Genomic DNA, 18,730 nt, shown 5'->3' with positions numbered 1-18,730 from the left:
CTATAAGTAAGCAAACCCCACCGGCACCTCAATTTGGCGTCATTTGTATTATGGGTTATATAGTACAAAATCGATACGTAGTGTTATCACAGACAAAGACACTGGATGATGTAAATATAAATTGAAGGCGAATAACACTTTATCCTTATACTCGTATATCATGTACACTTACACTGAACACTTAATCAAAAACTGTTATAAGCCAGTGTTTTAACTAGTCAAACTTAATTAGTCTCTACATAAAACGTAACATTTATATTGTCCATTCATAACCGTAAACATTTATACATTTGTGTTATCATCTTTGAGAACCTTATATAAAATACTAAAAAAAAAACAAAATTGATTTTGTAAGGGACATTATAATTCAGAACCAAGAGTATTGCCATGTCACTGAGTTGAATCATTTTACAATGTTAATCATTGAACCGGGTGCTTTTTTCTCCATTGAAAATTGAGACCAAAAAATACCGGGTTTACATCCGTTACATTGATATCATGCAAAGTAACAAAGAAAGTGAGCGCACAAGATGGTAAGTTTGCAGGAATCCTTGACACGAATCAATTGGGATTTAAATGTCTATAACCTCGAAAGGCTATGTACAGGTTTCAACAAAAATATATTATGTTGAGAGTCGAAGTACATGGCTATTCCGGTTATTAAAAAACTCACAAAGCTTTCAAAAAATGGCAATGAGAGGTAAACCGATAACTAGTTGGAAATGTTAATGCAAACATATTTTAATGAAGTTATATTGTGTATATCCTAAAAAACTAGTAATAAGAAAAGATTTTTTTATAGTGTTCATACAGCAGATCTAGAAATCAATAATAACAAATTAAAATATACCGGTATATTATAATTCAACATCATGTTATAATAACAAACATTTAAAACAAAAAAGTTTATTTTAAAAAAAAGACAACCAGTTGGATTTGAACCCAAAACACTGAAAGTATGTATTCACTAATCCAGGACGAAACCACTGAGCCATGCGAGACTTGTCAATATATGCTCTATAAAGTACTGTTTGAAACAACACTGTCATATCAATGGACTTTGTTTTTTATCCCTCAAAAAATAATTTGAAAAAGTACATAATTAGTCATCTCTGGGTCATCTCTCCATCTTTTTTTAAAAAGCGACATTTTAAATGTTGAAATATGTTATCTTTACACGTTTCAAATTTGTGGAGAGAAGACCCAGAGACAACAAAATCATTTAAAAACAGTTGTAAATAAGTAGGATTTTGCATGAATTGCATCCTGTTGCTATATTTAGACCCATATTATAATAAAACCTTTTGCATTTCAAATATTTTTCCACTCATTCCACATCCAACAGAAACCAAATAACGGTTATAATTCGAAAAATATTCAAAATTAATTGATGAAATTTTCACTCTCCTTGTGCGCCCAGATTCCTGCCGAATCTACATCTTAACGCCCACATTCTTTCTACATGCAGGCTTATGAATGACGAGTGTAATATGTTTTTTCAAGAAACAGAATCAGGACTTAAAGATTTACATATAGTTTGGCGAACAAGGCAGTGAAAGTCTTGTACCTAGATATGAAAAAGAACAGGCTAACTTGCTTGCGTAAGCATTCCAGATTTTATAAATATTTGTTCTCCTAAATTCGTAATTCTAGTAAATGTAAATGGAGAAAGATTATACGTTTTAAGCAAAGTGCATGGACATGTTTGTACACGATCAGTTCTGTACAATGTTAGTAACTGTTTACATCTTGAAAAACTTTGAGTAGATGTAAGTATTTTTGTTTGGCTTTGTAGATGATTTTCGCTCTCCTACTTTTCATGAGCTGATCTAGATAGGATTCGGGGGTGGAGTCTCCCCCCCCCCCCCCCCGTGGAAGAAATCAAATTTCTTAAATCTCCTCGAACCCCCCCCCCCCCCCCCTCAAAAATACTCTTGATGAACGCATGGTTCTTATTACGTTTTATATATATCATTAATAATCTAATGGTTATTTGTTGTATCGTTTACTTGGTTACGTTAAATGAAATCAAGATCACCCATTTTTGCGACAGGCGAAAAAAGTTATGATAATATTTGATAGTAAACTCGTACTACTTTAGTTAGTAATTAAGTAACATAGGCGTCGGAACCGGGGGGGCTAGGGGGGGCTTAGCCCCCCCACTTTTTTTGCCAAGTTATACCTAACCATTAGAAACATAGCATGATAGAGGGTTCAGCCCCCCCCCCCCCCCCACTTTTTCTCGCAGGAAAGATTATTGTTCCTAAATTTAGCTTGAAAGATTGAGAAGTTAGATTCAGAAGCGTACTAGCTCCCCCCCCCCCCCCCCGGATTAGATTTCCATGATTTTGGGGAAAAAAAATATGGGTAAGAATTAATTTTTTTTTAAGCATAGGTATACTACCCCCCCCCCCCCCACGGATTAGGATTTCCATGATTTTGGGAGGTTTTTTTTCTCAATATTTCTGAGGATTAGTCTAGCCCCCCCCCACTTTCAATTTGCTTCCGACGCCTATGAGTAATATCTGTAAACCAGTAGGTATGTATTATAACAATTATAGAATATCTGTAAATTTCACAATATTAATTCTAAACATAAAAATATACAGCTTAATTATTTGAATAATATATGCTTCACGGATGTATTTCCTATTATCATGATTAGGCCTAGGCTATACAGTAGGCGTCCATGACAACCCCCCCTTTTTGTAAAACTTGAAATAAATAGAACACATTTTACGATCTGTTGAGATGTGAGCTATACTTCATTAAAGTGAACGATATACACTAAAATATAACACAGAAGCGACATAACAAGACTGTCTAGTCGATACTTATTTTAATGGGAAGCGACTCCATTTTGTATAAAATTCTAACATCCGGTGATTAATGTAGAGTGCGCGAACGGAATTGTGGGAAGGGTACCAGACTATACCTTGCTCTGCCAAGGGCATAGGAATCGGAAATGTATGAAAACATATTTAACGATATCGTTTCGAGAAAAAAAAGGAAGTGTATAGAAGAGCCCACGAATTGGAAGGAAATTACAAAATATTATGTGTTTTATGGAGACATAAGAAACAATACTTTAAGAAAGTTTTACATTCTCGGCAAAATGGGATTCATTACTGGTGAGTAAACTCGGACGTTATGCTATATCTAATGAATGGACATTTATCATACTGCTATCATGATAGCATGGCGTTATTTTATCAGATGTATCATACGATTTATAGTCTGTCTCTAGTTATTGCTTCCATCACATTTTGATGATTTTAATTAAAAATACACATACAGGGTTTGAAATTGACACTAACTTTTTAACCTTGTCAGGTCCAGCACAATCTCCTGATTTAGCTATTTAGCTTGAAAAAGCTATATAGATTAAAGGACATATCGCATGTTTCTAAAGTATGGGACATTTTACATTTTTTGGCTTCCTTGTGTACCAAATAATTACTTCTAACAGTTTGTTAACGGTAGAAAAGCGTTAATTACTAAATTAGCCATAATATCAATTTTAAGGTGGTGCAGAACACCTGCTTATTGTGATGTTTACTTCCTATTGAAATAAACAATGAAGTATGAATATAATATTTTCCCCCAAAATAATGTTACCTTACATTGAAGCGCAATGGGTTAGAGCAATTACATGTCTGTAAGGGCATTGGAGTCCGAGGTGTATTTTTGGTAATTTTACTATTGATATAAATGTTCATGGGGGAGGGGGTAGGGGGAGAGAGAGAGTCTTGACCTCTCATCCCACCCCTTTTCTAAATCTGTGCACACGATTATGTACATATAGGTACACAGAAGCAAATCTAAAGCTGGCAACCACCGCGGAGATGGGGCATAATTTAATTTTGTTTGTAAATATTATATACTAGACCATTATACTTTCTATGACATGAAATGTTAAGATTATTGATTAACTTAAAATTCACATGCAAACAGTTCAACCCCAAATTGCACGTAAAGTGCTGCTCATGTGTATTATCATATGGGAAGGGATCTTATCCTTCAGTTATGCAAATTATAATTATTTTAATTAAATGTATTACTGGAACTTACATGTGGCCTTCATTTTTAATTAAACTGGTACTAAACAGTGTTATTTAGGGGCAAACACTTGGTGCGGGTATTACTGTCTAATGACAGCATCTAGTTTTTGTATTATAATTACCTAGCTAAGATTTTTTAAAACCTTAACTTCGCTTTTCTTCAAGAATTAATACAAGTTTGCAAAAGCACAATTTCTAACTATATTCTGTTTTTATATATATATATATATATATATATATATATATATATATATATATATATATATATATATATATATATATATATATATATAGATATAAAATGATAAGGAAAAAAAAAATTGCCTAAAATTTTGGTGGTTTCGAACCCATAATATAAAAACCCTAGATATATAGGATTGGTTTATGTCAGGTGCTCTGACCACTGAGCCATTTCAGACACAAAAAAGAAGGCTGTTTAAATACTATGTGTGACTGGCCACGAATTTACGGAGTTGAAGTATTTTTTCAAAACATTCAATTTTTGGACACAAAATGATATTTTTAATGTATAGTGGGTCATCTCTCCACGTTTTTGTTGACTGAAATCAGATTGTTATCCACTAGACCTAGCTTATTTAGACTGTGAGAAAAATATGGAGCACAGACCCAGTCTATGAGAGACAATGCCTCGAAGTTAAAAAAAAAATATGACACTATTTATTAGCAGGTTTTGATTCTGTTTGAGTCAACATTTACTGAAATTTACTGAAATCAGATAAACCAGTATTAAGTAAATCGGACAAACTAATATTAAATAAGATTCCAACTTTGGGATGAAATGAGATTTGGGTGCTCAAAAATAATTTTTGGCACTCGTGCATTGGATGCTTTTGCTTTTGGGGTAAAGTGACGGTAGTCCTGTCTTTTGTAAATTATTTATTTTTAAACAAAACCATGTATTGTGTCGAAATTTGTCACAGTATCGTCACAATTTTTTTTGGGTTTTTGCCAAATTTCTAGTACCAGTAATATGGGTATCAATGTTATATTGATAGTGAATCAATTGTATAATATAAAATTTCGTTGTGTGCCATTCTTTGCAGTTTGAAATTATATTTTTTTTTTTGATTTATTGAATTTACATGCTGCTCTTCAGTACGTCAGTACATGTAGATGACATTAAGCAACTTAGCCAGGCTACAAAGGCTACTCTATTCAAATTAATACAACTCATGGACATAATTAGGGATTCATACAGTCTTGCCTTAACATTATTGAAAATGCAATTTATTTGAATCATGTTAACTGATTTATGAATTGAATTAACTGTACATGCTCTGTTTGCAGGGTTTAGTATTGCCGCCAGTGAGACTTACATTCATCCACATCCCAAAAACCCAGCAGGTGGCACTGCTCGTTTCTTTGCATACAGCTTGTGGAAAAGAATACCAGTCGGAAGTAAGTTGAACTGTATAACAGGCAGCTCATCTGGTAGAATGAACCTTTATTGTTCTTTTAATCCAAATTATAGTACGGTAATTATGTCCCCCTTCGAAGAAGGGCGGGCATATTGCTTTGCTGCTGTCGGTCGGTCAGTCTGTCGGTCAGTCGGTCCACCAACAGTTTCCGTTCATTTTCTTCGCAGAGGATGAACATATTGAAATGAAATTTGGTATACAGGTTTATCATGATAATATCTAGGTCAAGTGTGATATTGGGTACGATCGAGCAATTTTTGACAGAGTTATGGCCCTTGGACAAAGAAAAATTCTAGTTTTTTGCAGTTTCCGCTCATTTTCTTCGCAGAGGATGAACATATTGAAATGAAATTTGGTGTAAAGGTTTATCATGATAATATCTAGGTCAAGTTTGATTTTGGGTACGATTGAGCAATTTTCGACAGAGTTCTTTGGACGTAGAAAATTTCCAGTTTTTTGCAGTTTCCGCTCATTTTCTTCGCAGAGGATGAACATATTGAAATGAAATTTGGTATACAGGTTTATCATGATAATATCTAGGTCAAGTCCGATATTGGGTATGATCCAGCAATTTTCAACAGAGTTATGGCCCTTGGACTTAGAAAAATTCCAGTTATTTGAAGTTTACGTTCATTTTCTTTGTGGATGTTTCCAAGGGAGGGGGCATAAGTGTTTCACAAACATCTCTTGTTCATATTAGATGAATAATGCTGAACATTTTCTTTATGATTTTTTTGTGATATAATGTATGCGAGATAAACTTGATTAATAGTAAGTCTAGAAAGGGATTTTTGTGATCAGCTTAAGGTGGGTCGCGGGTTTACCCCATAAAAAATCTCACGAGAAAACATACCCTGAAAATTTGTCAAATCGTTCTGTAGGATTTACAGTTCATCATTTAAAATATTTATCAAATTTGTCTACGCAGTTTTTATGCAGTGCCGCCTTGAACTTGGTATTGTTAATGGTGCTGTTTGGAGGCTTTTCTAATAAATACATAGGAAAATGAGCATTTTTCGAGATGGAGTTATTATGAGAAATTGCAAGTAACTTTTAAACAGTTTAGACAAATTTATCAACTGTTTCTGTGCGTAAGAAACCGTGATTTAAATTAAATTCATGTTAAAAAAAAATGATACATGTTCTCACTAGATTTTTTGCAATTTTATCTTAATTTGGGATAATTTTACCAAAAATTGCCGTATTTACGTATTTGACGTCGTCATTACGAAGTCTTTTATTTTTAACCCATTCCACTTATTTAGTGATAACATCACTTAAAAATCAAATTTAGACTTCTTAAGTTTAAACTAAAAGCTTGCATTTCTGAAAAAGCAATTTTGGGGAGTATGAAAATAATACGGAGATAAAAAAGTATATTTTTATTATGAATTCAAAATTATAAGGCCTCCTGTGTACCCCCGGTTAGCATTGGCCTGTAAACAACAATAATTCTTAATGAACTAGGTACTGGTATATGCCAAAAATGGCCCTATCTCTAAATCAAACGATTTTTTACTAAAAGGTAGACATTATTATGTAACTTCATTAAATAAAACAGTTTTGGTAATTTCTTCATAATTTCTGTGTGTGCCACTGCTCAAATAGTGTGTCATTGTAGTCACGTTATAATGACGTTGCATTTAGCATCGTAACGTTATACACGTAAGCAATGAAATTCATATGAATCACATTATAATGGTAACTTTAAATAAGACGGTAAGTTGTATAATGGCCATTATTATATACACATAATTATTAACATATCTATTCACAGAAAATAAAAAGTCCAATATCTCGTGTGTTTCTGGAAAGTTCAAATTATAGTGCTCCATTTTTAAATCAATGTCAACACATCTACCTTTACAATTACGTTACATCATTTATACTGTCTCTATTGAAAGGGTTGATATTCAAGAAATAATAAATATTGTAAATTATTAAAGTCTTTAACAATTAAACATAATCTGATTAATTTCCTTATTTCAATTTACATCCAAACTATTTTCGTTAGGATTTAGGCTCGCAGTGTAGTTTAAAAATACGAAATCGGGATTTTCTTGAAAATGTAACAGCTTGTTTTTGTTATTGGGTGTTTGCGTCTTCGCATTCTCTAGCATCAACGATGAGTTTTGTTTGAGATATGCATGCCTAAAATCGTTGTGTATAAATGTATTTATGCCATAAACAATCCGTTTGTCTTTTTTCATCTTGCACTTTTCGCTCATATGCAGAATTTTTGTGTCCCCTGTAATGAGACATGGAAAGAGAAAATAAAAAGCGTCGCCGTAATCAATTTACTTCAACGTTTTATTATTTTTTTTTTTTTGTTATTCCCGAAAGGCAAACAAAGTTGCGATAAGTAATTACAGTTGATATTTCTATATAATTTAAATCAACACTTACCTGCGGGAACTTTCTTTTCCATTACACATATTTTAAAAACAATGGTTTTTTGTAAAAAAAAAAAAAAATTGAACAAGACATTTGCATGCAGATTTACATGTACCTAGCCTTTCGGGATATTAACAACCAAACCTCAAATTAAAGTCAGTAGCTAAATACTGTTTATTATATCTTTATGTTAAATACATTTATACCATTACAACCGTACCTAGTTCTTTGCTTTTGTATTATAAAGACTTTCTTTTTAAAAAATTAAAAAGATTTGTTAAGTTGCTATTAAGAATATTAAATTAAAAAGACCACTTTTGTCCTCTTATTTTAAATCAGAGAATGCAGAGCATAGTATTTTTTTATATCTAAAATGTAGAGGAAAGGGTGGTACCAAATTTTAAAGTAGGTTCCCAATTTCCACATTCTCTTCGTCAAATGTTATGTTAAATGTTAATGTAAATATATGCAAATAGTCTCCGATTTAGAAAACGGATGATATTTGTAAGATATGGAATTTTATACTGCAGTATTTCATTATTCATTAATGTATTTACATTATAGACCTAAATCGAATTACTTTATTATAACTAAGAGCATTTGACGTTAGAAAATGTGAAGTGGGAAACCTTGAGATGTCTCCTTCATGACGTCATAAACAAATGTGCACAAAACAGTCAGTCAAGTTGTCTAAATTGAGTACAGAATTTGATGACGAAAGCAAACCCGCGACCCACCTTAAGCTGATCCCTGTTGTGTTTTTATGAGGCATCTGGCAAATTTTACTATTTGTGCACACATAATGCCTCGCACTACTAGTTCACCATGCAGTGACAGCTTCATGTAAAAATTTTATCTTATTACATGCATGTTCAACTGCTTTTCTTTTCAGCAAAAAGAGTCAAACTCAAATCATTATACATGTGTCTCTTTTTCAGTGTTTGGTTTTTTAAGCTTTGGAGCCTATTGGTATGCCTGGAATACTTTCTTTGATAATGACAGTTTCATGGGAGTGACTTTTGCATCTCAAGCAGCATGGGTCACAACAGCTGGACCCATCAGTAAGAGTTGACAACTTTTACCTTTTTAAGCTCATCTTAAGTGGGCTTTTCAGATCATCTTTTGTCCAGTGTTGTCTGTCTGTAAACTTTTCGTATTTTTTACTTTTTCTTTAATAAATCCACTTGGCCAATTTTAAGCAATTATTTATCACAAAATACACTAAGGTAATGGAGGTTCTACTTTTTTAGCTCACCTGAGCTGAAAGCTCAAGTGAGCTATTCTGATCACATTTTGTCCATCGTCCGTCTGTCTGTCCGTCTGTAAACTTTTCACATTTTGAACTTCTTCTCTAAAACCACTGGGCCAATTTCAACCAAATTTGGCACAAAGCATCCCTATAGAAAGGTGATCATAAAGTGCAGAAATGAAAGACTGATCTTTTTTTAAATGGAGAAAACCTCGAAACTGTAGAAAAAGGGGGGTGCATTTTAAAAAATCTTCTTCTCAAGAACTACCGAGTCAAATTCAACGTAATTTTGCATAAATAATATTTATGGAAAGGAAAATATCAATTGCATTTATCGGCAAATTCTGTTTCAGATTTGAGTAATTTACGAAAATGTAAATGGAGATAATCGGGGTCAATCAGTTTATAACTTCGGGTTCGGTATTCCATTTCGAAAACGAAAGTTCTTTGTATAAAGCAGCCATGTTTGAATGTTGACTCAAAATATGACAAACGGGTCAAACTGACAAAGATGTATTTGCTTGTTGTGCAACAGTTTAAGTGCGAAGGGATAATCGAAACATACTAAACATATTTATATTTGTGCTGATTTTGTGAAGTGAATTGAGGTTGAATCTTTCAATGCGTTGACATTTTCACTCCTGACCATGGTTTTACCTTGTTTTGAATTTCATTATGCTTTTTAACTTGAGGGGAAATATCGCCTGTATTTTGGAATTTTACGTATCGAATCAAATATAGAATTCAGTAAATCAGACAGTTAATTGTTGACCTGCGCAAAATGAGCAAAATCTGATGCACTAACAACATATTATATTATAAATACTATACATTCTATTGGTAATTCAGTACGATCTCTAGGTAATGGTTGATTATAATGCAACGTGCTTTGTTAAGATGCTGTGCATTTTCAGTCTAAACGGAGATTGTTTTTGCTGCTAGAAATATATAGATATATATATATTATGAAAAATAAATTGTGCTCTTTCTTTGTTTTAGTGCATGTTTCTTCTGTTTTAATTGTTTACAATTTTCTCTTTACAAAATAATCAAGATACAGAGCTTTACTCACAGAACTGAGGCCATGCTTTTGTTTATTCTGAATAGGAAATACAAATGTACCAAGTTTAAAAATCTTAAGTTGAATGTAATTAACTCTTGTGAACAAAAAATTGACTCAAACCAAGCAGAATTATGAGTTTTGTATCTTGCTTATAATTCTGCGATTGACACTGAAATTTTGATTTATCACTAGAAATGTCTCACTAAACGTTAAATACTTGTACAGAAAAATTAAAAGGATGATATGCTGTAACAACCTTATGGGGCCCCCTCCTTATACGATGAATTTACACCATCTTGATCATCTTGATTTGTAGCCATTTGTTAATGTTGATTTTGAATAAAGATGAAAATAAAGGATGGGACTTAGTAAAATAGAGTGATATGGCAGTCTTTGGCTCAGTGAGAGGGGTGGGGGGGGGCTAGACCTTATCAGAAATCTTGACAAGCAAAAAAGAAAAAGATTTCGAAAACGGCTATGTCTGACTTTGCCAAAAAAAGTGGGGGGGGGGGGGGGGGGTACCCCCTCCTTCACCCAGTTCCGACGCCTATGCATTGATTATACCGTATATACTCGCTTATAAGTCGGTATTTTGGGAGTAGACATTTGAATAAAAAGTAGGGGTCCGACTTATAGGCATGGCATACAATCAGATAATTTTTCCACTGAGTAAAATTTCGTTTTAGGGTGCCATTTTGCTTCCAACTTTTGACTTGCTATCCCTATACTTGACATTTTTATTTTTTAATTACTAAAAGGATAAACACTTAATAAATACATTGAAAGTTTCAACTGTATTTCTTAAAATATGAACAAGGTGTATTTGATAGTATTTTTTATTTAAACAGGCAATTATTTACGCCTTAGGTGATAATAGCTGTAGGTATAACTGTACTTAAAACAACACAAGCCAACGCTGAGTTTAGGAGGCTAATTGCCAACCCTAATCAGTCAGTAGGGGATAAAATCACTGTCATTTTATTTCCTGATGCATTTAAAATAGTTTTTGAGCTATAATCTAGTTGTAATGAGTGTTTAAAAAATATAATGGCGTCCAAAATCGTAAGTTACAAACTTCAAGAAAGATAACTCTGTTTACAGAAAACTATTAAAAAACATGGCGTCTAAAAGCGATCTAGTGGGATTACAAAACAGCAATTTCTGTTTAATACTTAAAAAATTAAACACAAGAATAATTGCTGGTCTGTTAAAAAAAATAAAGATCGTTTTATAATTATTCATATTAAATTACACATGAGGTGATAACAGCTATACTGGTGGCTGTAGGTGGCATGTCACCTAAAACAACACAAGCTAGCACACCACTTTTAAAAGGGGCTATACCATCATAATCAGTCAACAGGGGATCAAAATCACTGTCATTTTATTTTCAATAGTATTTTAAATATTTTTATAGCTTACACCAAGTTTTCATCAGTGTATCAATAAAAAAAAAATGGCGTCCAAAATGGAAAGTTATGATGTCTTAACTGAACACAACACTTTTAAAATGCATTGCATCTAGAAATGATAACAGAGGGGTCAAACACCAATATTTTTTATCTAGAATATAGTCATGCTTGATAAAATGTGCTTATTTGATTGGCAATCTGTAGACTGATTATCCAGAAAAAATTACCCGACTTATAAGAGGGTCAATGGCAAAATCTTGAAAATAAACTAGAAAAATGGCAACCGACTTATAGGCGAACAATACTTATAGGCGAGTATATACGGTACATGTAATAGCTCTTTAACATATCACATATCACATGATAACATTTTTCATTCGAGTGTATTCATCGATCAAGTGAGTAAGGTTAGAAAACGTCGCACAAGTTCACGTCTGGTAAACAACAATCGTTTATAATGCGGAAGACCAATCAAATTTTTGAATGTTCTTAATTTGAGCGCCTTGAGGTACAATTTTGAAATTCTTCTTTCACATGTAGGAATTTTTTTGATAAAATACAATAACTAGCTAGTACAATGTAGTTGAAGATGAATATGTACCTATATATATGCGGTAAAGTGCCAAACTAAATCGAAACGAAACCGAACGAAACGAAACCAATCAAAACGAAACCAAAAATCGAAACGAAACAAAAAAAAACACATAATAAAGTAAAAAACTGATATACATTATAATATCAATAACTTTTTGTACGCACTTAAGTTTGGAGAGAGAGAGAGAGAGAGAGAGAGAGAGAGAGAGAGAGAGAGAGAGAGAGAGAGAGAAAGAAAGAAAGAGAGAGAGGATGCTTATACTGTAAACGTATTAAAAAAAACCTGTCTTTAGTCCTTTGGCCCTGTATTCTATTTTGCGTTTTTGGCAGAAAACGGCATCCGCAAAATCAAGTACATTGCCAAATGTAAAATATATAAGTAGATAAAAAGGTAAATTCAGAAATGCGCTAAATCAAATCCATGCTAACTTGTTGAAAAAATATATTCTGCCAAATATCAGAAACCCTAAATATAGTATGTTTACAGTATTTAGGGAGACATTCCAACCACACGATTTTTTTTATATTGAGATGAAATATTGTAAAAATGAATCAAATACAATGTGCGTGCGCATGAAAGGGAGAGAAAGAGGGGATTATGTTTGATTTAAGGTAATACACAGGTAAAAACCTCTTTATAATGCAATTTAATTTTGTCAAATTGCGACGTCCAAATTCATGCTATACATATTAAAACAATTCTTATCAGATGTTAGAAACTGGTTATTGATAGAAAGAAAATTGTTGTTAGAATACCTCCTTCAGTATCATCATCATCATCATCATCATCATCATATCTATCCCTGTATCTCCTTTTCTTTCTTTCTTTCTCTCTCTCCCAAACTTGTGTATATACTTTGCTATGTGATGTCGCTGATAAGTTTTAAGGCATCTCTCTCTCTCTCTCTCTTCTCTCTCTCTCTCAACGTCTGTATATCATTAAATGAAGCAAATTAGAAACATTAAAAGGTATTGGAATGTACATCAGTTATTTACATAATTATATAATTTTTGAAAATTTAGGATAATCGGCTTAAAAATTTACAGCGGCAATCAGAAACATACAGATAGGTATATTTTATGATTCAAAAATTTATTTCAATGAATTTATTTTCACTTTTATGTAGTCAAAATTGATATTAGTTTTGTTTAAATTCCATTTTGTTTTGTTTCGATTTTTGGTTTCGTTTCGATTGGTTTCGTTGCGATTTCCTTTTGCACTTCACATGCGCCCTATATATGCATATTCTCATATATAATTTGATCGTTTTATAAAGTGAGGGGGCAGAACTAAAATAAAGAGAATGGCAGTGTACTCCTACCAAAATTTTGTTTTATATTTTGCATAGGATCTTATTTTTGGTAAAAATGGTATTTCATAAGGGTACAATGTCAAAGATTAAGTGTAGGAAAATAAGTGTAAAATTTGGATAAAGTTTATTGGTATTCTTTTTTTTGTTTTTCTACCTAGGGGCCATATGGCACAATATCCTTTGTACACCCATATAAAGCCATTGATGCTCAGGTGAGCGATGTGGCCCCATGGGCCTCTTGTTTAACTGGAGAACCACATCCTTTTCAAATGAGAAATAATAATGGGGACACAGTAAATGGATGAGGGTTCGAAATTTTACTTAGTAATAGAGGAACGTCTTTAAAAATCCTCTTAAAAACTGTTAGCCTAGAATAGCTATAACTTTAGTGAAAACAAACTCAGATAGTGTAGATTCAAGTAAATGTCAAAATCCTAATCTTCAGGAAAGGATGGGGCCACTTTTGGGGGGGGGGGGGGGGGGGGTTTAAATTTACATAGGAAAAAAATTACACTCAAAAACTGTTATAACATATGGTCTTACTTATATGCTGATATGCAAGCATTATGACATATTGTTGATTTCTGTGGCTCCTGGACAATTCTTGGGTTGCACAAGGGGTTCACCATTTGATATATGTACAAATAAACAAAGTTCAATGTGTGATATGACTATAAAATTCATCCTGTTAAAAAAGGCTCAATGTTTAACATAAGAATATCTGGAAAAATAATGGAAAATCTTTTTATACAGATCTATTCTATAACAATGTCCTGACATTTTGTATTTGACCCCATAAAGCTGATTTTACTCTGGCTAATGTTCTCAGGGGAGTGATGTTGCCCATGGGCCTCTTGTTTAAATTAACATAGAAGCAAGCGAAAGTGAATAATTTCAAGTAATGTCGTATTAAATTCTCTGAGGGAAAGAGAGGTAACATTTAGGTTGGGGTGAAACAGGGAATACAGGAAAGTTCGTAGTACATTTTTTCAATTTCAAATGGAATTATATAGAAAACAAGAGGCCAATAGGCCTTAACGGTCATTTGAGTACCATAGCCCATATACACACTTGTCGAGGAGTCTCATATATGCATTTGTTTCATTCTGGAGTAAAATAAATTATGATATTGTAATGACAACCACCTTCCTGCCTGAAATCTTTCAAAAAGGACAATGAAACCTATAATTTAAGCGAATATTTTATGAAGATCATAATAGAGTGCATGACCAAATATTGAAAAGGAACAAGAAAATAGTTGAAAATAATTTCCCCATATTTTGTTAACTTTCAAGATAGGTTTTATATGAATATGTTTTCATAGATAAACTAAAAGGAATAAATAAATAAATCTTTAAAAAATCTTCTTCTCAGAAACTAATTAGCCAGGAAAGCTGAAATTTGTGTGGAACCATTCTCAGGTAGTGTAGATTCAAAGTTGTTAAAAAATCATTATCCCTGAGGGAAGGGTGGGGCCACAATAGGGGGGGGGGGGCAAAGTTTTACATAGAGTAAATCTTTAAAAATCTTTTCAAAAACTTATCAGCCAGGAAAGCTGACACTTGTGTGGAAGCATTCTCAGGTAGTGTAGATTCAATGTTGTGATAATCATGATCCCCGGGGGTAGGGTGGGGCCACAATGGGGGGGGGGGGGGTCGAAGTTTTACTTAGGAATATATAGAGTAAATCTTTAAATATCTTCTTCTCAAAAACTTATCAGCCAGGAAAGCTGAAAATTGTGTGGAAGCAATCTCAGGTAGTGTAGATTCAAAGTGTTTAAAATCATGATCCCCAGGGGTAGAGTGGGACCACAATGATGGGGGGGGGGGGGGTGGTCAAAGTTTTACTTAGGAATATATAGAGTAAATCTTTAAATATCTTCTTCTTAAAAACTTATCAGTCAGGAAAGCTGAAACTTGTGTTGAAGCAATCTCAGGTAGTGTAGATTCGAAGTTGTAAAAATCATGACCACCGGGGGTAGGGTGGGGCCACAATGGGGGGGGGGTGTCGAAGTTTAACATAGGAATATATAAATAAATCTTTAAAAATCTTCTTCTCAGAAACTAATCAGCCGGAAAAGCTAAAACTTGTGTGGAAGCATCCTCCGGTAATGTAGATTCAAAGTTGTGAAAATTATGACCTCCCGGGGTAGGATGGGGCCACATTTGGGGGGGGGGGGGGGGTGTTCAAGTTTTACATAGGAATATATAGAGTAAATCTTCAAAAATCTTCTTCTCAGAGACTAATCAGCCAGATGAGATGATTCTTTATAATTATTAAGACTTTGGCTCAAGGACAATTCTTCGGCCTCACAGGAAGGTTCAGGATTTGATGTAGCTTTATATCCCATGTATAAACAATTGTTAAGGATCTTTTTGAGAACTGCAATACTCAACATGTGATATGACTATAAAATCATTCTGTTAGAAAAGGGACTAATGATTATAAACATATAAGAATATCCAGGGGGAAAAATGGATTTTATTTATACAGGATCTACATGCGTTATTGTACATTATTCTATTGTTTCTCAGGTGAGCGATGTGGCCCATGGGCCTCTTGTTAAGTTCACCTGAGCTGAAAGCACAAGTGAGCTATTCTGATCACATTTTGTCTGTTGTCCGTCTGTCAGTACTTGTCCCATCAGGACAGTTCTAGTTCATATTTGGCTCTGCCCATGGTTCCCCCGCGGTGGTAGAGCCATGAATTTCACTACTTAGATTGTAGTTTTCAAAAAGTTAAAAATGTAAAATTGTTAATGCATGATGAAGACCAATTGCATTACGTTACCTGAGTGACTCAGGTGACCTGAAAAAGTCATGAAAAAACCAAGGCTCTAATTTGTGATAAATTGTTTCAACATTGTTCAAAATTGATCAGATGGTTAGCCCTAGGATAAAATTATAAGACCACTTTTTAAAGAGGGAATTGGTGGTTTGGATTTTATTTGATAAAATAAACTAGTTAGCTACCTGTGTCAAATTGGAAATATTATGTGGCCCATGGGCCTTTAAGAAATAAATGAAGAAAAAATATTAGTCAATTATATGGGCAAGTGCAATCTGTACAAAAAATCATTATTTTTTTTTTCAGTGAAAAGATGGACTAATACGTATGATTTTATGCCATGGGCCATTTTATTGGGATTTTTCCATCTATTTCCATATCGTCAAGATATAGCAAGACGCAGGCTGACTCAAATTAAGCTTAGCAATCCCCATCATTATGAATTCGATATTTTTGGAAACTATATCAAACCTTTGACTGGCATCAATTATAACTTTGATGATGATGTTTAAAGGAAATATTGGGGATCTTGACTGCTTTGTGGACAATAATTTGGCCAAAAAAAAGGCCAGTAAAGAAAATACCGTTCTTTTGTTTGAAAAAAAAAATATCTTGATTAAATAATCATAAAACAATATATGTATTGCTCTTTGTTTTTTTTTACAATAATACACAGCAGGTATATGATATACAAATTACATTGTATATAATCTAAGGCAAATATGGAACCTTTCGTCACTTTTTGTCTGTCGTCCGTCTGTCTGTTTATAAACCTTTCACATTTTTGACATCTTCACCAGAACCACTGGGCCAATTTCAACCAAACTTGGCACAAAGCACTCTTAGGCAAAGGGGATTCAAAGTTGTAAAAATTAAGGATCAAGTCCTTTAACAAAGGGAGATAATTAGAAATTATTGGAAATTTATGTGAAATCTTCAGTGATTGAGAAAAGCAATGAGCTAAATGTGACACATTTGTATGGATAAACTCACAAACGATATCACAAGTACGTGTAAATCTTCATTGAAAATTTGTCTTATATTCTGTTCATCAAAGGGATACGGGAGATAACTCTATTTCAGTGCATTTGATATGAAATATCCCGAGAGTTCCGAATGTCAAAATGGTGTGTAATTCGAAGCGAGTAAAAAATTTTGGTGAAATAGTGTTGAATTCATCATTAAAATGAATTAAATTTTTAGATGGAAATTTGACTGTTATTATCAATACAGCCTCATTAATTTTCTCCAAGATAGTTTCGAAGCGATTCTGCATTTTTTTTGCTACTTTACGGGCATATGGGAGGTATTTTAACTGTGGCGAAGGCCTGTTCCGAGACACAGTAAGATTATTCTAACTAAGCAGAGTGTAGTGAAATTTAAAGCATTATTGTCTTAAAGCTTGGTTATGTAAATGTCAACAATACGATGTTTTGATGTTCCTATTTCGTAAATGTCCGATGTCATATGCAATGTCAACCCGTGCACGCACGGGTCAAAGTCTAGTACATTTAATTAATATATTATAGAAATATTTGGTAATGTTTAATGTTACACAAATGACAATAATGAATCATTATCAATTCATATATGACAATAGATTTAACCATACCAGTCTCTTATATTTTGAATGAGCTTGTTTAAGAACACATTCTTCAGTGCAGAATAATTGGTGTTATCCACTGTGAACCTATGTCCATGATATTCAAAATGATCTCAAACCTTTTCCAATGTGTTTAATTCTTATGCACGATGAGAACTGAAAACCATATCACCAGATTTGTAGGATTCCAAGTCAGAAAGGCAAAGGTCAATAGAAATCTGCATTAGAAATATGAAAGTACGACATTCAAGGATCAACAAATTGATAAATTGTAGTGTGACTGTCGGCGTCTTTGAAAATAAATATACCAAAAACCCTCAGCATCAGCGAGCAGAGTATATGCAAATGTTGAAACAATTTACTAGATACGATCTCGCTACGAGTAACGAGTATGTCTTCCGTTCAATTTTTAAATGATACGATTAAAATATCAATGAAATTTCTGAATTCCTCTCAACCACTCCCTTTCAGATAATGTATACGATTGTCTATATCCTTTAAAATGCTCAACAAAGTGTTTTGCTTTTTCACATATAGCACTTTAAAGATTTAAGATTTTAGTCCCCTAAAATCCCTAATTACGCCATCAATGTGTGTGGCAATGAGTTTTACAAACTGATATTGTTACGATCAACAATTTTGTTTCTATATGTATAATCATTACAAAATCTTGATCGTTTTTAAGTTATCTGAAATAGAGTTTACAAATGTCTTTGCCCCTAATTTAAGGGGCAATCCCCTTTTACTTGAGTTCATTTGAAAGGTCTCACGAATACTAACATTTTCTGTTCTCACACCTATCATAAATTGTTGTT

The 18,730-nt window shown here is 33.2% G+C and overlaps 1 protein-coding gene across 1 annotated transcript; it reads left to right on the top strand.

Moving 5' to 3' along the window:
* The first annotated feature begins 2,905 nt into the window (after positions 1-2,905).
* LOC128189806 (uncharacterized) lies at positions 2,906-16,949 on the top strand. The gene is made up of 4 exons (XM_052861571.1): positions 2,906-3,131; positions 5,370-5,480; positions 8,833-8,955; positions 16,619-16,949. Exons 1-4 carry the CDS (start codon positions 2,966-2,968, stop codon positions 16,822-16,824), a joined length of 606 nt encoding a protein of 201 aa, XP_052717531.1. The 5' UTR covers positions 2,906-2,965; the 3' UTR covers positions 16,825-16,949.
* The last annotated feature ends 1,781 nt before the right edge of the window (positions 16,950-18,730 follow it).

The sequence above is a fragment of the Crassostrea angulata genome, chromosome 6 (assembly GCF_025612915.1).
Source record: "Crassostrea angulata isolate pt1a10 chromosome 6, ASM2561291v2, whole genome shotgun sequence".
Lineage (NCBI taxonomy): Eukaryota > Metazoa > Mollusca > Bivalvia > Ostreida > Ostreidae > Magallana > Magallana angulata.
Note: the sequence above shows the minus strand (reverse complement) of the source record. Positions and strands in the feature narration are given on the sequence as shown.

What these genes read in the sequence shown, in the direction of transcription:
- LOC128189806 (XM_052861571.1), top strand. Translation starts at nt 2,966, where the DNA reads ATGTATGAAAACATATTTAACGATATCGTTTCGAGAAAAAAAAGGAAG. An exon ending in CAAAATGGGATTCATTACTG is followed by an intron (nt 3,132 to 5,369) that starts GTGAGTAAACTC and finishes CTCTGTTTGCAG; the next exon opens with GGTTTAGTATTGCCGCCAGT. An exon ending in CACAACAGCTGGACCCATCA is followed by an intron (nt 8,956 to 16,618) that starts GTAAGAGTTGAC and finishes TTTTTTTTTCAG; the next exon opens with TGAAAAGATGGACTAATACG.